At 37.0% G+C, this 18,458-nt stretch overlaps 1 protein-coding gene across 1 annotated transcript in view; it reads right to left on the bottom strand.

Annotated features, from left to right (window-relative positions):
* LRMDA (leucine rich melanocyte differentiation associated) overlaps positions 1-18,458 on the bottom strand; it is a 612,262-nt gene that overhangs the window by 263,309 nt on the left and 330,495 nt on the right. The window contains exon 3 of the mRNA XM_053948993.1: positions 7,441-7,567. Coding sequence (XP_053804968.1) covers positions 7,441-7,567 — 127 coding nt within the window. The remainder of the gene's footprint in view (positions 1-7,440; positions 7,568-18,458) is intronic.

The following is an 18,458-nucleotide window of genomic DNA, read 5'->3' as shown; positions in this document are numbered from 1 at the left end:
CTGAAATTTCATTGCCAGCTTCCTTTTTATGGTTTATTGTTGCAGTCCAAGCAGTGTTGTATTGGTGCAATCAGAGCCAAAGAGATGCAAAATCCTGCTGTGCCACTTCTAAGACCAATTTCAACTCCATTCTCTCCAAAAAAGAAAACCCACAATTAAATCCATGGACTGTGCTAGTGAGAATGTATTTATTTATTTAGAGCTCTGTAAAAATAGCTCTGGACTGATGTGTCTAAAGTCAGTGTCACTGAACACCAGGTGAATATGTAACAGTGATGCCAACACACTTTGTTTGAAAAATGGTTTAAAGTATTGCTGTTGTGATAATTAAAAAGCCTTAATGTAATAATCCATCTCCTAATTCAAGTGCTACCATTACCAATCTACGAATGCCTCTCTTTCTAACAGACACCAAACAAAATAAAAAAATGTAACAATTAAAATCTTAAAATCATCAGCTCTACAGCTCACAAGCTATAATATTCTCAGGAATTACACAACAATGGTTCCCTCCAAAAATGTAACTTGGTCTTTAGGAACAATTAACAGAAACACACTGGATAAACTTTAAAATTTCATCCAAAGAAATGGATTTATTTCTTGCACTATTTGTAGTTTTAAATTAGAGAAATGTTTAAAAGAACTGGGTATTTCTCACAGATGAACTTTTTTAAGCTCCTTCAGACTGTTACAATGTGCATACCACAGGTGCATATTTAGACTGCTCACAAGCAGACACACACAAGCATACACAACCAGATTTTCTGTTCAGAAAGACAAATGCCAGCAACACTGAGACAGTAGTAATATAATTATTCTGAAAATTACAGCACTATGATGGATCCAGTTTAGCTGTAGAACAATACAATTTCTTGCAATTTTCATGGAACCAAAAATATCCTACAAATAGGCATGACTTGCCTGTTTTCACTCTCTCTCTCATACTCAACACCACTTCTTCTGAGGTTCTCTCAAAAGCAAAAAGAACAAGCAAAAGCCCAAAGCAAATTATGTATCTTCTTTCTCTGGCTAAGAATTAACAGTCTGTGCAAGCTTGTAGCATTTTCATTTTTGTTTTCTAGAAAATCCTGTAGCCTGGACTAAAATTCTAGTGGCTAGCCAGGACTACATCCCCCTTCAAACCATTCAAAGATTAGTTCCCAGGGAATATTACATTTGCACAAGGACAAAGTTGTAAACTCTGAGTGGATAGTGCCACTTGACTTAGTCAATTTCAGGAGAACCTCACAAGCAGGGACAGTCATTTTGCTACGAAGCTGTGTCTTTTGACAGCAAGCATAGCAAAAGACTATTCTGTTACACTTCTAAGAGGTTGAGTGGATTCACAAAGAAGCTATTTCATTACGAGCCACGAGTTCCTCTATTGCAGACTTCTGTGTTCTTCTGAATTCTCTTTAGCTGTGTCTTTTCTGCATATTTCCAGGGCAGAGACACTGCATGGAGAGTAATATAAAGGTCAGCTGCTTTTGGTACTGAGCACTAATGCTGGCGATCCCCAAACACCATAGCATTTCTTCCTTCCTTACCAGCATTACTGGTATAACCATATTCATGCTTGTTCTCGGGAAAAACTGCAGGTCAAACCCATGTAGAAACATAATCTATGCTAAGTTTCTAAATTAATTTATTCTGTCTAAAAAAACTTATGCATTTCCTATCTCACCATACAATTACTTTTTACATGTAGTTTGACATATGCTAGAGAATCTGGGATTTCTTTCTGTTAACTTTCTGTCTACTAGCAATTCTTTTTACTAGTCACACAGTCAAATACAGAAAAGTAACCACTCTTGTTCTCTCTCTCAATGCTTTCCAAGTTGCTCCACCACTATCTTTCAAAAAGTCATTCCACTTCCCCAAAAGTGTTGCAGGAGAACTTTCCATGTTAATGAACTTCATTGACTACAGCTTTTGGAGGTTCTTGGAAGCACAGAGACACAGTAAAGAGCAACCAGCATACATTCAAAATATTTCTGAACTATGTACATGAGAATATCAGGAATATCATGCAGAATTCCAGATCATGACACAGAAAATCCCAAAACTGTCATTCAAAAGTTTTCTGCCAACTAATCATCTGTCATGCAGTCGCTGCAATCAACCTAATATTAAAACAGCTGAATAAAACTTCTACCAGAGTCATATATGAGCAAGGTACCTATATTTATTGCCAGCTGAAACATTTGCTTCAATTAAATTTATCACAAACATGATGTAGCAATCACAAGCAGTTCCACACACAAATAGCTTTGAATCAGAAGCTACCAATTCTGCTCTGAATGCAGTATGAAAAGATCTTTGCCACCTGAACGCTTTTCCATTAGAATGTGCTAGGTCTTCAAGGTTGGATAACCACAGAAATAGCTTGCAATATGCAAGTATACATCTCCCTCTTCTCTGTGTGCTATAGGATGTCACACACAGTCATTTGTATGCCACATTCTGGCTTGAACCCTATCAGGTAGGGAGATAGGACCCTGAGACAAGGCCTTGCTCACTGACTTTGAAACCACTTTGCTCAAGAAGAAAAAGCTGCAGAGTGGATGGTAATTAACTAAGTCCATATATCTCATGGAGAGCTTCCTGCATACTGAATATATGGGGAAAAAAATCCCATTCTGCCTACTGGAGCAGCATTAGTTTTCTTTATGTAGCTGGAGTTGCCAGTGCTTTTAAAAGCATTTTAGAATCCTCGCAGTTCCAAGGCTGCAGATTTGAAGACCACATTTCAATGTTATTAAGCAAAAAAGCATCACAAATTAAAAAATAAAGTAGCAGGTCACAATTTTTTAAAAAGTTCTGACACCTGCAGCTCAACTCCTGCAAGCACTGCTGTAGAACAGCATAAGGAATCACCTGGACTGTGGACTACTTCTCTCTTCCATAGATGTATAGAAGACTAGTTCTCTCTTCCTTGATGGCATTCACATGACTTAATTTTTATTTCAGGCACACTTTATTCTAGAAGATTTTTGGCTCATTAGATACAGAAGTTCTCTAACAAGCCACACAGATTTCACTAAATCCACAGTTGTGCTGCGGAGAACTCAGAAGCCTGTGCAGGAAGAGTTCTGTGCCACTTCAGTTGTCTGTTTAAAGGGAATGGGGAACCATAGGAGACAATTTGTAACTTTCATGCATTCACTCAATCTAAACATCAAGTCTTCAGCACTTAATATAAGGAGATTCTGGTCAGACTTCTGTGTCTTCAGGCACTTGAGGACAATTTAGGAACAAGCACAGAGGCAAAATAAATTATAATCTCTAGTTCAGGTGTTAAGCAGATCTATAACTACTAGCGATCATTATGAGACTTGTGTGAAGACAAATTATACCAGAAGTACTTACTGGTATGTTGTTCAGTTGAGGTATTTAATACATGCTGCTTTCAAAAACTCAAGAACATATAATACCTAAATCTGAATCAGCTCCTCTTGCCATAAGAAATGTACATACCATTATGGACATTCTACCCAGTTCTAGATTTCCCATGGTATGAAATATTTTGTTTTTTCCCTAAACCATTCAAAACCTAGACCTAGATTCAATTATAAAACCTCTAGTTGGAATATGCTAGTTGGAAGGGACCCATCAGGATGAATAAGTTGAACTCCTGGTCCTGCACAGGAAACATCCCCAAGAGTCACACCCTGTGTCTGAGGGCACTGTCCAATTGCTCCAGAAGCTCTGTCAGGCTGGTGCTGTGACCTCTGCCCTGGGGAGCTGTTCCAGTGCCCAGCCACCCTCTGGTGAAGAACCTTTTCCTGATATTCAACCTAAACCTCACCTGACTCAGCTTCAGGCCATTTCCAAAGATCCTGTCACTGTCACCACAGAGCAGACATCAGTGCCTGCCCTCCTCTTCCCCTCATCGGGAAGCTGTAACTGCAGTGAGGTCTGCCCTCAGTCTCTCTTGTCCAGGCTGAACAGACCAAGGGGCCTGAGCTCCTCCTCATTCAGCTTCCTCCAAGCCCTTCACTATCCGCATGGCCCTCCTCTTTGCGTGCTACATCTACATTCAACACCTTTTTCTCAAGAAATTTTAGTACGAGTTCCTCAAAAGTATATAGAATGTATGTTAAATGTATGACCAGCTTACTGGACTAAGTAAAGAAATTGAGTTTTACTACAAAGAATCACAGATCTGGTTCATTATCAGACTTGTCTATTTAGAAGTGAGGCAGCGAACAGCTTCTAATTTTCAGCATACAGGCGTATGTGTGTGTGTGTGTGTGTGTGTGTGTACATATAATACATACATATATTTGAGAAACTATCTTTTGATAGTTTCTCAAATTTTGAAGCTGCCCATTTGAGTAGTTTTGACAAATAAGATAAAGATTGAAATGTAAAGGAAATTGAAAAGTCCATACTATATTGTCCCATACTGGTCAAGGTCAGCACAGTGAAAAGCCACGAATTCTCATCCTGCTATAACACCCACAGAGAAATAAATCTATTTAGATGTTTCCTGACTGATTCATATTATCTAGTCAACACACTTAAAAGGAGAAATGAGGCTTCCCATTACAAGCATAGGTGACTACAGTCATAAGTCCTCCTCCAAAAGCAACTTCCCATCTGCCCCCATCCATCTTGATCTGCACTGCTTTCTGCTGTCCACTGTGTGTGAGAAAGATGGTATGTTTCCCAAAGTAAATCAGAATTTTTAAAAAATATCCATACTATATACATGAAATAAAGCATGTTAGATCCATAATCCAACACTACATCAAGCCATTGATGATTCTCCTTTAGGTATTTCCATTATATAGACTGCATTTTAAAATATTTTAAACATTATTATACATTGCAGAAAAGTTGAACGATAACACATTTTTTTGATTGTAATATTTTAATTTGCTTCTTCCACTTCTAGCAGAAAAATTGGTAGTGGCTGACTGTAACTGTAATAGGCAACCAGAAGAAAAAAATACCAGGTGATTCTTCTTAGTCTTTGCCTGATTTAGAGATAAGCTTTCATATTTGTACAGTATTCAGACATTATGTTAGGAGGGCCCAAATGTTATTTACACATGCAATGCCACACAGTAAGTGAACCACGCAAAAGGAGTAGAAAGTTCTTATCAGAACTATCAAAACAGGATATGGATCAAAATGAAGCCAGAATAAAAGGAGAGAAGAGTACATTTATATTAAGAGATACTCAGGAAAGCTCTCATATGTGTTCTAAAGTTTACATGCTAGTCCAATTTTCAAAGGGGTCAGTTTGGCTTTTTGTTTATTTTCATCTCTCTCGCACTCTCTCTCTGTATATATTTATGTATACATGGCAATATTCCACCCACTGAAGTTTTATTTCAGATCAGTATTCTTTGCTCACTTGTGTCCTTTATATAGTGCTACTGTCATATACTGAACAATCTTTTCTGTAATGTATTTCATTATTCTATTACATGTACTTTTTTTCTTAACATTTTTGAAGAATTCTATAGAGAAATAATTCATTAAAAGAACTGATTAAAGTTCAAATAAGACTTTTTTCAAACACGGCATTAACATGGAGGAGAGGAATCTGGAAGGTCTCTGTGCTTCTGTAGACTGATGTATCCTCCCTACAAGAGATCACTGCTCCCCAGGGCTCAGGATGTTAATGATGGACAGCAGTTAATTTTTCTTCTCTGGGCAGCTTGTATACAATAGGTGTTGTACAAGTATTTCTGCAACTCCTCTATTAAATTATTTGTAGCTACAAAATTCATATATTATTTCTAAAACCTGGGTAGCTCATTACTCTCAAAGCTCTAACTTCATAGTTTTTAGATTGAATTTAAAAAATTGCCAGGACATATCAAATCCTTCTTATCATGTTATCATTGACTTTGAGAGCTTACACACTTGACAATACTATTCTAGTCGGTCTGTGGGACCAGCAGAAACTCTTCAAAGATTACTACTGACAGGATAAATTTTTTCCCTCTGATTTTGTTCACTGAGTTAGTATTCAATACCTCTGCTCTCTTTTTGGGAAGTGTGAAACTCCTCTGGGAGTTTGCCCATAGGACAAATATACTTACGTGCTTTTTGGTCTTACGGCCAAAGTTACACTTCATGGTTTGTAAGTGGCATCACCAAACATGTTCTTGTACATTCTTTGTGAGTTCAGATTTTACCATGGCAGCAAACAACAGAACAATAAGACCAGTTACTCAAATCCAACCCATAATACATGGCATTAACCATAAATCTAGCCAAATACCTAGTACAGTAATGATTGTTACTGTTCAAGAGACACTCTTGGCAAATTTCCACAGCTCCAAGAAAGAAAGTTACTCTGCTGATTTTTATTTATTTATAGAGTCAAAAATAAGTGCAGAAATCATAGAATCTGCAGTTACTTTTATTCCCCTCAGTAGGAGGATTTTGCTTTAGTAGGAGGTAAATTGCTCTCAGTTTACATTGTCTGTAATAAAACCCTGCAGTTGAGCAGTCTTGTCCTCACACTGCAATTACAAGGCCAGGGCTATAGCAGGCTGTGCTCTAAGATACTGCAGGCCTCAGTTGGCCTTTTGGACACAGTTTGATCACCCTTCACTTTTGGAAAATCATATATTACACATCTTCAAATCTCCAGATGGGTCAAAGTATGAGAATATTATGGAATATTTTCTCAAGACTATGCCCATAGACTTTGCAGATAATTAGTTTTTACAGACCATTATCTGTAATCCTACAGACTAGGGGCTCTGATTCAGAGTATTTAGACAAATGTTGAAATATCTATTCTTAATAAACAGAAATAGGCACTAACTTTAGGCATATGGAGAAGTGACTGATTGGTTACAACTGGACTTAGTCATACATCAAAAGATTTTATTGCATTAAGACCCTGATTTGGAAAGCATTTTATGTGAATTTATTCAGAACTGGAATACCAAGAAGAGAGTGACATGCTTTTACAGCTGCAGTTGCACAGCAGCTAGCCAATTGTGCATATTACCAGTTTCATGAAAACAAAGAAAATCATTAAAATTATTATGTGGGTTTAATTAATTTTATCTTACTTTACTTTAATGCTTTAAGAACTATTTAAAGTATTAAAACCTAATAGCGTTTCACTGCATGCTCTATTCCACTAGAGGTCAGCCTGCAACAGAACCCCAAGCAAACACAGGAACTGCTGCACACGGGGAGCACTGACATTATTTTCTTTCTCTATTTTATCTATTAGAAAGATTTCTTCAGAGCCATAACTTAGATCTCTCACTAAAATGGAGCAACAGGAAGATATAATGGTGCATTTCATTTATGAATGACCTGTAATAAATTACTATGAAGTATTCCAGGTGCCAAACGAGAGAATGCTTTGTCGGCACATGAACTATATTTCACATTCCTTAATTTGGCTGACACATAAAACTCATTTGACATTTTGCAGGTATTTCTTTAAAAGGATATTTGGTTCTTGTTGAGCGTTAAGGTATGGAGGTGGGGTAACCTGGGTAACAGAAGGTCATTTCCAAGTAGATTGTTGTCCAAGATCAGTTCTTCCAAGTAACTGAATGTTTTCAGTCCTTCTAGTGACCTGCAAACGACAAAGGCAACAGGAAAAATGATACTCCACTAAATCAGGGAGGCCATTATGAGCTGAAATAAATATTTTAACCTTCCCTTTCAGGAGTGGGAATAGTTTTGGTTTGGGCCTGTCAGAAGAGTGAATGACAAGCATTAGTGGCAAGGGGAGTGCTGGCACTGCAACACATCCTTCACATGCTGGCAGGATGAAGGATGCGGGTCACTTAGTGAGTAGCCAGGATCCAAAACAAAAGGCTTCAGATATGGGGCCTGCAGGATGAATTTGTCAATGTCTTGTGCCTTCAGGCACCCAGCCTCGCCTGACCCTAACCTCCATTCCCAAGATAAATAACTCTGTCACAGTTCACCTTCATTCCCTGGACACAAATTTAAGTTGTCATCCATCATTTCTGCCAAGAAATATCATACCCTGCTAACAATAATAAATACAACTTCAAGTATCATTTCTTAGTAGTTACCTTACATGCAATAAAAGGAAATGTAGAGGGGATTTCCCCCCCCCCCCCTTTTTTTATTAACCTCTTAATTAGCTTCTTGAGTTCATGCAAACAAAATAAAATGTTCTCTACAAAATAAAATGCAGAATTACTCCAGACAGAAAAGGCATTTGTTTTCTTCCTTCTTGGAACTTACTGTCCCACTGTCAAGCCACAGGTCACATTGCAGAGAGCAGCTTTAAAAAGAAGCATTTGACAACGTGGTAGTGAAGATGATTACTTGTAAATAAACAAGGTTCTGGAAGCATTCATTTCTCTCACAGCAGAGTACCAAAAAAAACCCCAAAAAAATAAAAAATAACATTTAAGTACCTTGTTAAGACATCTGTTCCAAGCCTGATTCTTAATGCTTGCTCATTCCAACATTAAAAAAAATCCCTACATATTAATCAACTAAGACACACGATATACAAAGCATACGCACAGACATTCACAGCTCATTCACCTACCAGATACCTAAAGATATGCTGAGATTGCATGACTTGACAGCTGATCTACTGTGCCTACCAGTGGGAAGATCATCACTGTATCTCCTGGCTCTTTTATAGAATGTGATGAATAAGGGAGATGCAGGTTATTCTATTTATTCAGCTTCCAATGACATTTATACTGAGGGGATTTCCTCACCCTCCCCCCCCAGTTTTTGGCAAAGATCAAAGTACAGCCAAGGTCCCTGTTAGAATGTTCCACAGATACAATTACTGGAGGAAAACACAAGTATTATTAGAAAAGACAGTTTAACGTTCACCTGTGCAACAAAAACAAGATACTGCTTTTGTAGCTAGAAGTCACAGACCACTTATAGATCACACTTAGACAGCTCAAACAACCAAAAGAAATCAAGTGTGTGACCTTTCCACTGGGTACTGCACACTGAACTATGAATATTCAAGCAATATTTTTGCAATACTGCAACAGTGTATTTCAGTCCAAGGATTCCAAAGTCTCTTTTCTTGAAAGGGAGGTGCAACTATCACTAATGCTATTTTGATGCTCAGCAGCTGGACCTGAAGAAAATTTACCACCTATACACCATGGCGTTTCTATATCGTTACAGTGCATTGATACTACAATTTCTGAAGCTGAGAAAAATAAAGGCCTCTATTATAAACATTTTACTGAAATAATCATCGCAGTAACAATTACACATTTTGCATGTGCCTTTAACCAACAGTTTTGGGAAAAAAACCTCAATTCAGCCTACATAAACTGTTCACCAATAAAAGCTGTGCTAGCATGCTGCACTGAGCTAGCTATTTCAGCAAAAGGTCACAGCAGACTTGGTTTTGCCAAAGTCAAGATTCGAGGAGAAAGCAGCAAACATCTTAGACAGTGCTTTCCACCAAGTACCTTTAAAAGGCAAGAAAACTCAGAGGAAGTAGCAGTGAGTTTATCAAGCTGTTATGAGTTTTCATTTCAGTTTGACAAACCTAGTTTAGCAAATTCCTCTTAAATACTCTTTATTATATAAATAGTGGATTATTTCCAAACCTCACATTTCAATGTATGACTTTGACTTGCCAAAAGGGTTCAGAGAAGGCCACCTCCTTGTCAGCACCACAGAGCCTTATGGGATGTTAATAGGTCCTTTGTGAAAAAAAACACTGCTTGGGCTCTGGTCAGTGTCAGCATCAAAATACACATTGTTCTTGAGTTATGTTATGCAAATATAATACTCTTATCATGAGAATCAGCAAATGGTTGGCAACTGGCAAGGAGAAGAAAGCGCACATCCAAAACTGCTGCAGGGGAGGCATAAAACAAAATGACAAGCCATGAAGTGGGACAAAAGGCCTTGAAACACTAGAGGGAGTTGCCTATTGAAACAGCCTTTCTTTCACAACCCTGGGCTGAACACAAGGGTACTAGTTTCATAGATAGGCAGAGAAAATTGTGCGCAAATCTCCTTACACCTGTCTGGTTTTGATAATTTTTGCCATGTAATGTTATTAGCTGCTCAGTTAAAAAGGAGCCATGTTACACAGGGGGTTGCTTATAATTGCTGTTTTCATGTCATCAGAGCAGTGTGCACTTGGTGATTTAATCACCTAAATTCAGAGTCCAGGGAGATGGGAGGGGTTGCCACAGTACAGAGAGAGAGTGTAGCCATTAATATAAATTTACAGCCATATGTTGTTTTGCTGTTCATGGATTTTTTTTCATCTTAAACAGAAGAAAAAAAGAGAACCAAAACAAAAATGGTAAGACACGGCAAAGAAATAAAAAAGGAAAAAATGTGTTTGCTATCATTCAGTGTTACTACCTATTAAATTCTATTCAACAGTCTCTACCATCATAATATATTAGGAAATATTGCCCAGCAGTTGTACTCCAAAGTGTAAAAGTTTTAAGTACAATCCATACAATTGGTTTTATGGTACAAACTTCAGCAAGTCCCATAACTTCTATGAGCCTCAATTTGCAGATGGCAGATAAGAAAGGATTGCAATTGTAAATTGGTACGGAGAAAGCATTTTTGAGAATCAGAGACAGAAATCAGTACAAAATACTGTCATTTTTATTTTTAATGAGGTTAAGCAAGTAATATTAATTACTCCAAGTATTTCCTTATGAGCCCATTACAAAAGAGGAGAGGAATGCTTATATATACACAGCATAGGAAGAAGGGCACAAGCAACCTAAGAGACGAGTATAAAAAGAGGGAAATAAGAAAAGTCTAAAATTAAGTCTAAAATTAAATCTGTACTGTTTTCTCATAGTTCACAGCATAAAAAATGTCTCCCCATGTTAGTATACTAAAACAAATACACAATCTCACCACAACAATGCAACCAGCACTGAAGGGCTGGTGGCAAGTAGTTGTTTCCCTTACTTTCAAAAGGCTAATAAACATCACTAAGGTGGATTGCATGTTGCTTGTCCCTGCTCTAATGTCATGAAAGCTGCCCATTATCTCACCCACAGGTACCGTCTCAGTTACCTCATTGCAGGGCTCACACTCTGCTCCCAGAGGAGAGCAAGTGTTGCCAAGAGATTTCCACTGCAATTTTCAAAGTCACATCAAACCGACAAAACATCACAACGTATTCAGTGCCGCCTCATTCAAACAGAAAAAACTTTAAGTTTCCACTGTAATTAACCCTATCCTCGTTAAGATAATTATGATCAAGCTCCCTGTCACAGCTAATATCACAGCATCATTGCCTATGGCTCACGCTTTGCCCTCATTAGCTTACAAAAACACTGCGCTAAACAGGAAACCGACTCCCTCTGCAAAACGACTTAAGATGTTCTGTAAGTAGACAGTAAATAATCCCTTAGAATATAAAGGTCTCAGAAATGTCATTTTATCCAAGTCCTTTGGCTAATCAGTATGATTTCTTCCAGCTTTCTTTTCCATAATTCATTCATGGTTTATAACAAAGTTTTAATCATGAAGGAATGTCATGACAGAGATTTTACTTTTTTTAATGTATGTGTATGCATGGTAATTGTCAACTACACTATTTCATGTGATCCCTCTGGCCTGGCAAGGATTTGGTTACAATGAAAGTAAAGAGCAACTCTTCATTTTGGTAATATTTGACAACGAAAATATGAGATTTTATAAATGAAAAAAAGCAGAAGCCTTGCAAGCAATAGACAAAACTTGGTACTCTGCAGTTGTTCTTGTTCAGAAAAATAAGCTGTTCAGAAGCATATGCTGCAAAAGAAGAGTTCCTCACATTTTATCCCATCCCTTCATTAATAAGACAGCTGCCTCATACCTAATTGACTTTTTCCTCCTGTTTAACAGGAAAAGAGAGAGCAGTTAACAATATGCAAATGAGAGAGTTTGGGTTTAGCCTTGAAATTGATTTGCACTTTGTTGACAAGAGATAGCCATTAGCAGAAGTTAAAGATGGAGCTGTTACAAAACAAGAGCTTTTTAAAATCCCTTTTCCTTGCCTTTAATGTTTTAATAGATTACAGGAGAGCAGAATCAACATGAGAACACTAGTACTAGATAATTTCAGTATTTAAATAGAAATGCAATTTCTATTTCTCCAGCACCTGCCAGCCAAGGACTACAAATAATTTTTTTGCAAAACATTAATGAATTACTTTTCAAAAACCTGCTGAGCTTAAAATTCCATTTTGTAGTAAAGCAGAGAGAGGTTAAGTGACTAACAGAAGGTGACCTCCAGCAATTTTGCAAGAGACAAGAAATAACACCCAGAACTCCTGACTTCTAGTCCTTTGACTTAACCTCACCAAAGCAAAACAAAGCACAATAAAAAAAAGGGGGAGATATGTATATATAAAAGAAAAATAAATCAGGTGGATAAAATACAAGTAAAGCATCAAAAATGGTCTCTACAGTATTCAAGAATAATAGATTTTTTTTTTTTTTTGCCAATCAGTGATTTTATTAGTTTCTTGCATAATAATAGAAACAAAAAGAAAACAGGATGAAGTGTTTAATGGACAGCTCTGACATGACTTCTGGGCCAAGACAGAGCACACACACACCCCAAAGCACCCCAGTGACAGTAAAGAGCCTCCAAGATCCAAAATTTGCAAAGCAAGAAATGCTTTGTTTTGTCCAATATCAGAAGAAATGTTAGTATTTTGCAGACTATCTAGAGGTACATTTTGCATCACTTCCATCTTTCTGTTGGTAGATGGAAAATATCTGCAAGCAACTATTAGGGTAAAACTTGAGGCATATCTGTGAATATGATCAGCAAAAGAGAAATTTAAATATATTAACAAGCAGCATAATTAAATACCTGTGAAAAAGAGATCTCTGTAAGAAAAGATTAAGCTTCTATTATGAATTGGACCTACAATAAGTTTCTGGATCTTTTCAAATACAGGTTGTACTTGACTACTTCCAGACAAACAAGAAAATAAATATCATTCCCTTGATTTTCCCCTTTTCTCACACACTGAAGCATACAAGACTATGTGAGACACTCTATTACCAACAAAGCCTGGGATGAAAACATCTTTCACAACAATCTTAAACCAGACTGATGTAAGCACATAAAAATGTTGGGGATTCACAAAAACTCAATCTTCATATGTTCTTTTATAGTCTTATTCTAAGTCTTACATTGCAAATTCCATTGCCTAAAAAGAAGCCCAAACTTCTAAACCCTTAGAAGCCACCATCCACCTCCAAGAAAACCCAAATAAAAGTAGAGGCAATAAACAGACAAAAAGATATGAGGTCTCCTGAATTCTAGATGTTATATTCACAATATTTCACAAATATTCCTACCAATTATAAAACAGAAATGCAGATATTTCTTGAGAGAGGGATTTTACTAATAAGCAGCAGTTCCTCAAATGATGCCCAGTTACTTATAACTCCTTACATGCAGCAAGAAAAGATGGGCACTCCCAGAAGGTGAATCAGACCTTCAGGTGAGGCTCAATGAAGCACATCTGTTTGGGAAGGATGAACAGAGCCTATTTGTCAGAAACCTTGCCATGAAATTAAAAGAAACTGCAGCATGAAGGTAAAAAACTGTAAGAGCCATGTCCCGTAGGAGTGGATTATTTGCCTGGTGAAATAAACTACAAATCCCAATTGCAGCTTTCAGGGGCTCACAAAAACATATTACAGTCAACCGTTCAGTTCAACCACCATTCTCTCACACCAAGACTCTACTAAAATTAAAAAAAAAAAACAAACCACAAACAGCAACAACCACCAAAACACAAAAAAACCATCAATAAAACAAACAACCAAACCAACCAAGCAAAAGAGATAAATTAGCAACCAGCCTGACTGTGGTGGGGTTCAATTTCTTTTCTAATGAATCTCTTAAAGTTTTAGATTTCCCTATGTGTATTTAATACACCTTTACTCAAGAGAATATCCCATTAATACAGCTCAAACTTTATCCTTCATGTTAGGCTGCTTTTTGCTTTAGTTTTTATATTACATCTTCAGGATTAAACATGCCAAGATTTTATATTATACTACTGTTACAATTCTGTTGAAATTTAAATAAAATTACAATTAGTGTACTATAGCCTGTGGGAAGGCAGTTTTCACATAAACTATATAAAATATTTCAAAATTATACAAAATGGATCAGAAAATGAGTTCTTAGTCATCTAGTCATCAAACAAGTATCATATAAGAAAATACAGTTTGCAAAGCAGTGCAAAAAATTACCAAGCAGAGAGAAAGTGACTGTATATATTCATAGCTTATGAAAGGGCATTCTGGAAAAAACACCACTAATAGTTCATTTATGCATCATTTCTCTAAAATGCCTAAATACAGACTTAAAAATCCTTCTGCTAAAAATTATTAGAAGTGTTTGATGAAGAATAGCAACGAGTTCAGAGAAAAACTTGAATGAAAGACTCTTGCTTTGTCTTTTTCCCTAATCTTAACATGGAACTCAAGCCTAATAAAGCAAATGGCATTTAAAAATCCTAATAAAACAAATGGCATTAAAAAAAAAAGGAAGCACTGCCATTTCCTGAACTTGAAAGAATTCAATGAAGTATTAGTGATTAAAAATAGCAAAAGAACACGCTATGGTTTACAAAGTGTTTAAAATACAAGCAACCTGTTTTAAAAAAGCAAACAAACAAAAAACCCCACAAAGAGCTAAAACCCTGTAACATGTTTATTCTTAAAAGCTCCTCTCAGCTCCATGTGCCAAGAGAAAACCCTAAAAACCAGTATTATAATGGAAATATGAGCAAATTCAAGTGCAAAGGCAGTGCCATAATGAAAGCTTTAGTGTATCTTGGATCAATCTGTCACTCTGCAATTCAGATAGTAACTTAACTCCCCTTTTTCCACAGAGAGCGGGGGAGTAGAGTGAGTAGAGTAAAGCCCATTTTGACTACCAGAGTTCAGTGGGAAGGGGGAAAAGAAAAGTAATTTTTCTCCTATCTTCCACAACAACCAAGGCTGAGGATTGACAAGCAAATTGACGCACTGCTCAGAGGGCAAAAGATAAATGTTTGATGAATTGGCCATTGCTGGAGGAGTGATGGGCTTCATATGTGCATAATGGACTAGCTGCCGTTCAATTCAGATTGCCTGCCAAGATAAGAAACCATAATGAATGGACCAAGCACAGTCTGTGCCATAAGAATGTATAATCTGACTAGTTTTAATAAACTTAATAAAAAAGATGAAGCAGAGAGAGGCAAGGGGACTGGCCTTTGTGACCAGCTATAAGAGGTGAGGACGACTAATAGACTGCTCAAGATGATAGCAGAGACTTGTTAATGAACATAATACTGAATCTCTCGATGTTAAAAAATGTCTTTAGAACAACTTAAAGACAGGGATCTACATAGGTGCATACCACAGACACTGTAGTACTTGTTAATCATCATATGACTGCCATGTAATTATTATTTCCTTCTGCTACCTACCCTGCTTTGTCTCCATTCCCTCCTTTATCCCCTGTGCATGGTACCTTAGGCTGTACCCAGATCCACACCATACACCAACAGTTTTTACCAACTCCTCAGAAGCAAAACAGCCCTATAATGATTACAAGACAGAATTCAGGCCCAATTTCCTACAGAAAGGTTTTGGCCATGCAACTACATCACTAACTTTCACTGCCAGTGGAGAAACATCTTTCACCATCATAAGTGCTCACACTTGCTACAACCTCATTTGCTTTTGCCAACTATGTTTCCACCAAAGATGAGAAATTTGACAGTACAGTTACAGCAAAAACAGTTACCAAAACCTTTCCAGCACATACAAGACTGTTGCCAACAATAGCCATTTTGGTCTGGGATTTGCTGTGTTGGATACTGCTCCCCATCTGTATCCACAATCTCTAAATTCTGACCTTATTCAGCCCATCAGCACTATGAAAAGATATTAAAAACAAAACAAAACTCTGAGAATATGTCACTGTGTATGGGTATATAGCAGTCTGGTAAACACCACTACTTTCATGCTGAGTAGCAAATAGACACAGGGCCATTTTTGCTTTTCTTTTCTTGTTATTTAGTCACATGAATAACAATGTCTCTCTTTCTGAAGTTTACCAGCCATTAAGTCCTGAATCTATGGAAATGCTAAAGGAGTCAATAAGAGAAAAACCAGCTCTGACTTTTAAAGCAGCAGGATTATACCAACAATCTATTTCTTTTTTAAGACTCAAAGGGTGAAAACATGCCCTTGTGTGTGCATGTAACACACTGTACTAGGTCAAGCAGAGCTGTTTCATCCTATAGGTAGGACAAAAATTTTAAAAAAAGAGGATTGCAGAAAGATTCTCTTGATTGATTGTACAGAATAACAGCACTGTTATGTATGTTTGTTCTCTTGCTTTTGCTTTTTTCTTCTGATGATGAAAAATAAATAAGGAAACAAAATAGTCTGCTTGGGTAAGTATTGCAGTTACCACCCTCTTGATGTCAGTAATGTAGCCTGTGTCATAATTTAAACAGAAATCATTATATGCAAGACAGACAGCTGGAATTTCAGTATAAATTTTATCCAACTGCAAAAGGAAAGTAACTCATTATCAAGCAGCTCAGAAGGCTCACACTACTGAAGGAAATAAAGTTTTACGACAAGAGGATCTCTCCTCTCTCTCCCTGTGAGTGAGAAAGTGAGTGCAAGAATAAGACAGAAAGGGAAGGCTCAGGAGTGCTGGGTGAATTATAGACTGCCTCTCAAGATTCACAGCTCTTCGTGGTAGGAGGTTAATATTCTCACATGTCATTAGGTCTGCTGGCTCTACTGATGGCTCATTGAATCAGGCAGCAAATTATTTCCTCATGCTGCAGAGGACACCACACTTCAAAGGGAAGGAGCCAGGGTCAAGACGGCTCTCCAGTTCGATTAATGAGTTGGGATCAGCAGAGGTTGCCTGTAGGTAAGAATGTGACTGAAGCTTTTGACAAAGCTGACTTTTTGAACAGGACTTGACCCAGGCCCCTTACTCCCCTCCCCACCAAATCTTATTTCCAACATTTGCCTCTGACTGACCTGCTCAGGCCTGTTGGGATGCTTTTGACCTCCTCAGTCTTTGTTACCAGACACAGGAGCTGTCTGCCCATATTTGATGTGTCTCTCCCCAAAGGCCACATCAGCTTATCCAGGCTCATCAGAATACTTCAGAACAGTACAGCAAAATAAGATAGAGTAGATTCATTGCAGATTTTTAATTTTTTTCATTAAATTTGTTGAGAAGGGGGAAGAAGAAGGAGACAACTAAGAGATATTTCCACTTTCATTAATATTAAGAAAGATTTCTCAATGGCGTTAGATGCAATTAAGAAAAACACAAAGGTTACTAGAAGATACTAGAAGTATTTATGACAAATACTCAAATAATGGAAAAGCAGAAAATATTGCTTACATGGTTCTGCTGACTAATATTCCTACCAAATAATGCATTATATACAATATTCCTCTTAAAAGTTTTTATTTTTATAGCAAGAGATTAAAGACAATTAAAACTTAATGGCCCACTGCATTCATCTCTTTCTAAATACTCAGTCTGATTTCTCTGAAATACTTGAATGCATATTTAAATAGATTTAATAAAGTACTGATATGAGATTAATTGCATTAATGTTTTGGGGGTTTTCTTTTTAATAAGGTCTACTTAAACTGCACCCTTTCTCAAACAAATACGAGTAACTGAATCAACATGTAAATCATTGTTGGTGAGCTTCCAAAAATCACATATCTTCCAATGACTGAAATGGGTGTTTTCTCAATTACACCAACAAAATTGTTCACACGTGCTTCTCATTTGTTAGATATTTTAAAATTTTGTTTGAGAATAACTTACACATTTATGTTTCTGAAGCAAAGATCTAGGTTATTCTTCAATATTTCTTTTAATCACAGTACAGCATTTTATATCTTCTTCCTAAACATTTTGCTTATCAGTATCCTTAATGTGCAAGGCCTTAGTGCCTTAAAAAAAAAGTAACTTTAGGTAATTTAGTAACAATTTACAAAATTTAACTTTTGGTGTACAGTTTGAAAATCTTTTAACGATGTCTAAGTGCAAGGCAAATTTTCACCTTTACTCTTCAATGTTTCTTCTGCACTCAAACACCTGTTTGTAACAGATTTCCTTACTATAACAGACATTTCAGTCCATAAAGCCAGCAAACAGATTATTAGAATGATAAAACTTAGGGTAAAAGCATACAAGGTCTATGCATGACTGAGCCAATTTAGAAGAACTAGTATCCTTTCAAGGAGACTACCTTGTGCTAGACAGCAAATCTTCCACTTGGATGTGCTTTACTCTAAAGTGCAAGTACACACAAGCAAGAGACAGCTTTTTCTTTTGCTTATGCCTGCACAATCTCCAGTGAATTGTACATTATGCAAGTGGAAGTTTGCAACACCAGAAAAGCTGTTAGACGGGAAACACTTTTTTTATGGGCTTGTTTAAACAAAGTAACTGT

The sequence above is a fragment of the Vidua chalybeata genome, chromosome 8 (genome assembly GCF_026979565.1).
Source record: "Vidua chalybeata isolate OUT-0048 chromosome 8, bVidCha1 merged haplotype, whole genome shotgun sequence".
NCBI lineage: Eukaryota > Metazoa > Chordata > Aves > Passeriformes > Viduidae > Vidua > Vidua chalybeata.
This window is presented reverse-complemented; position numbering and strand designations above follow the sequence as displayed.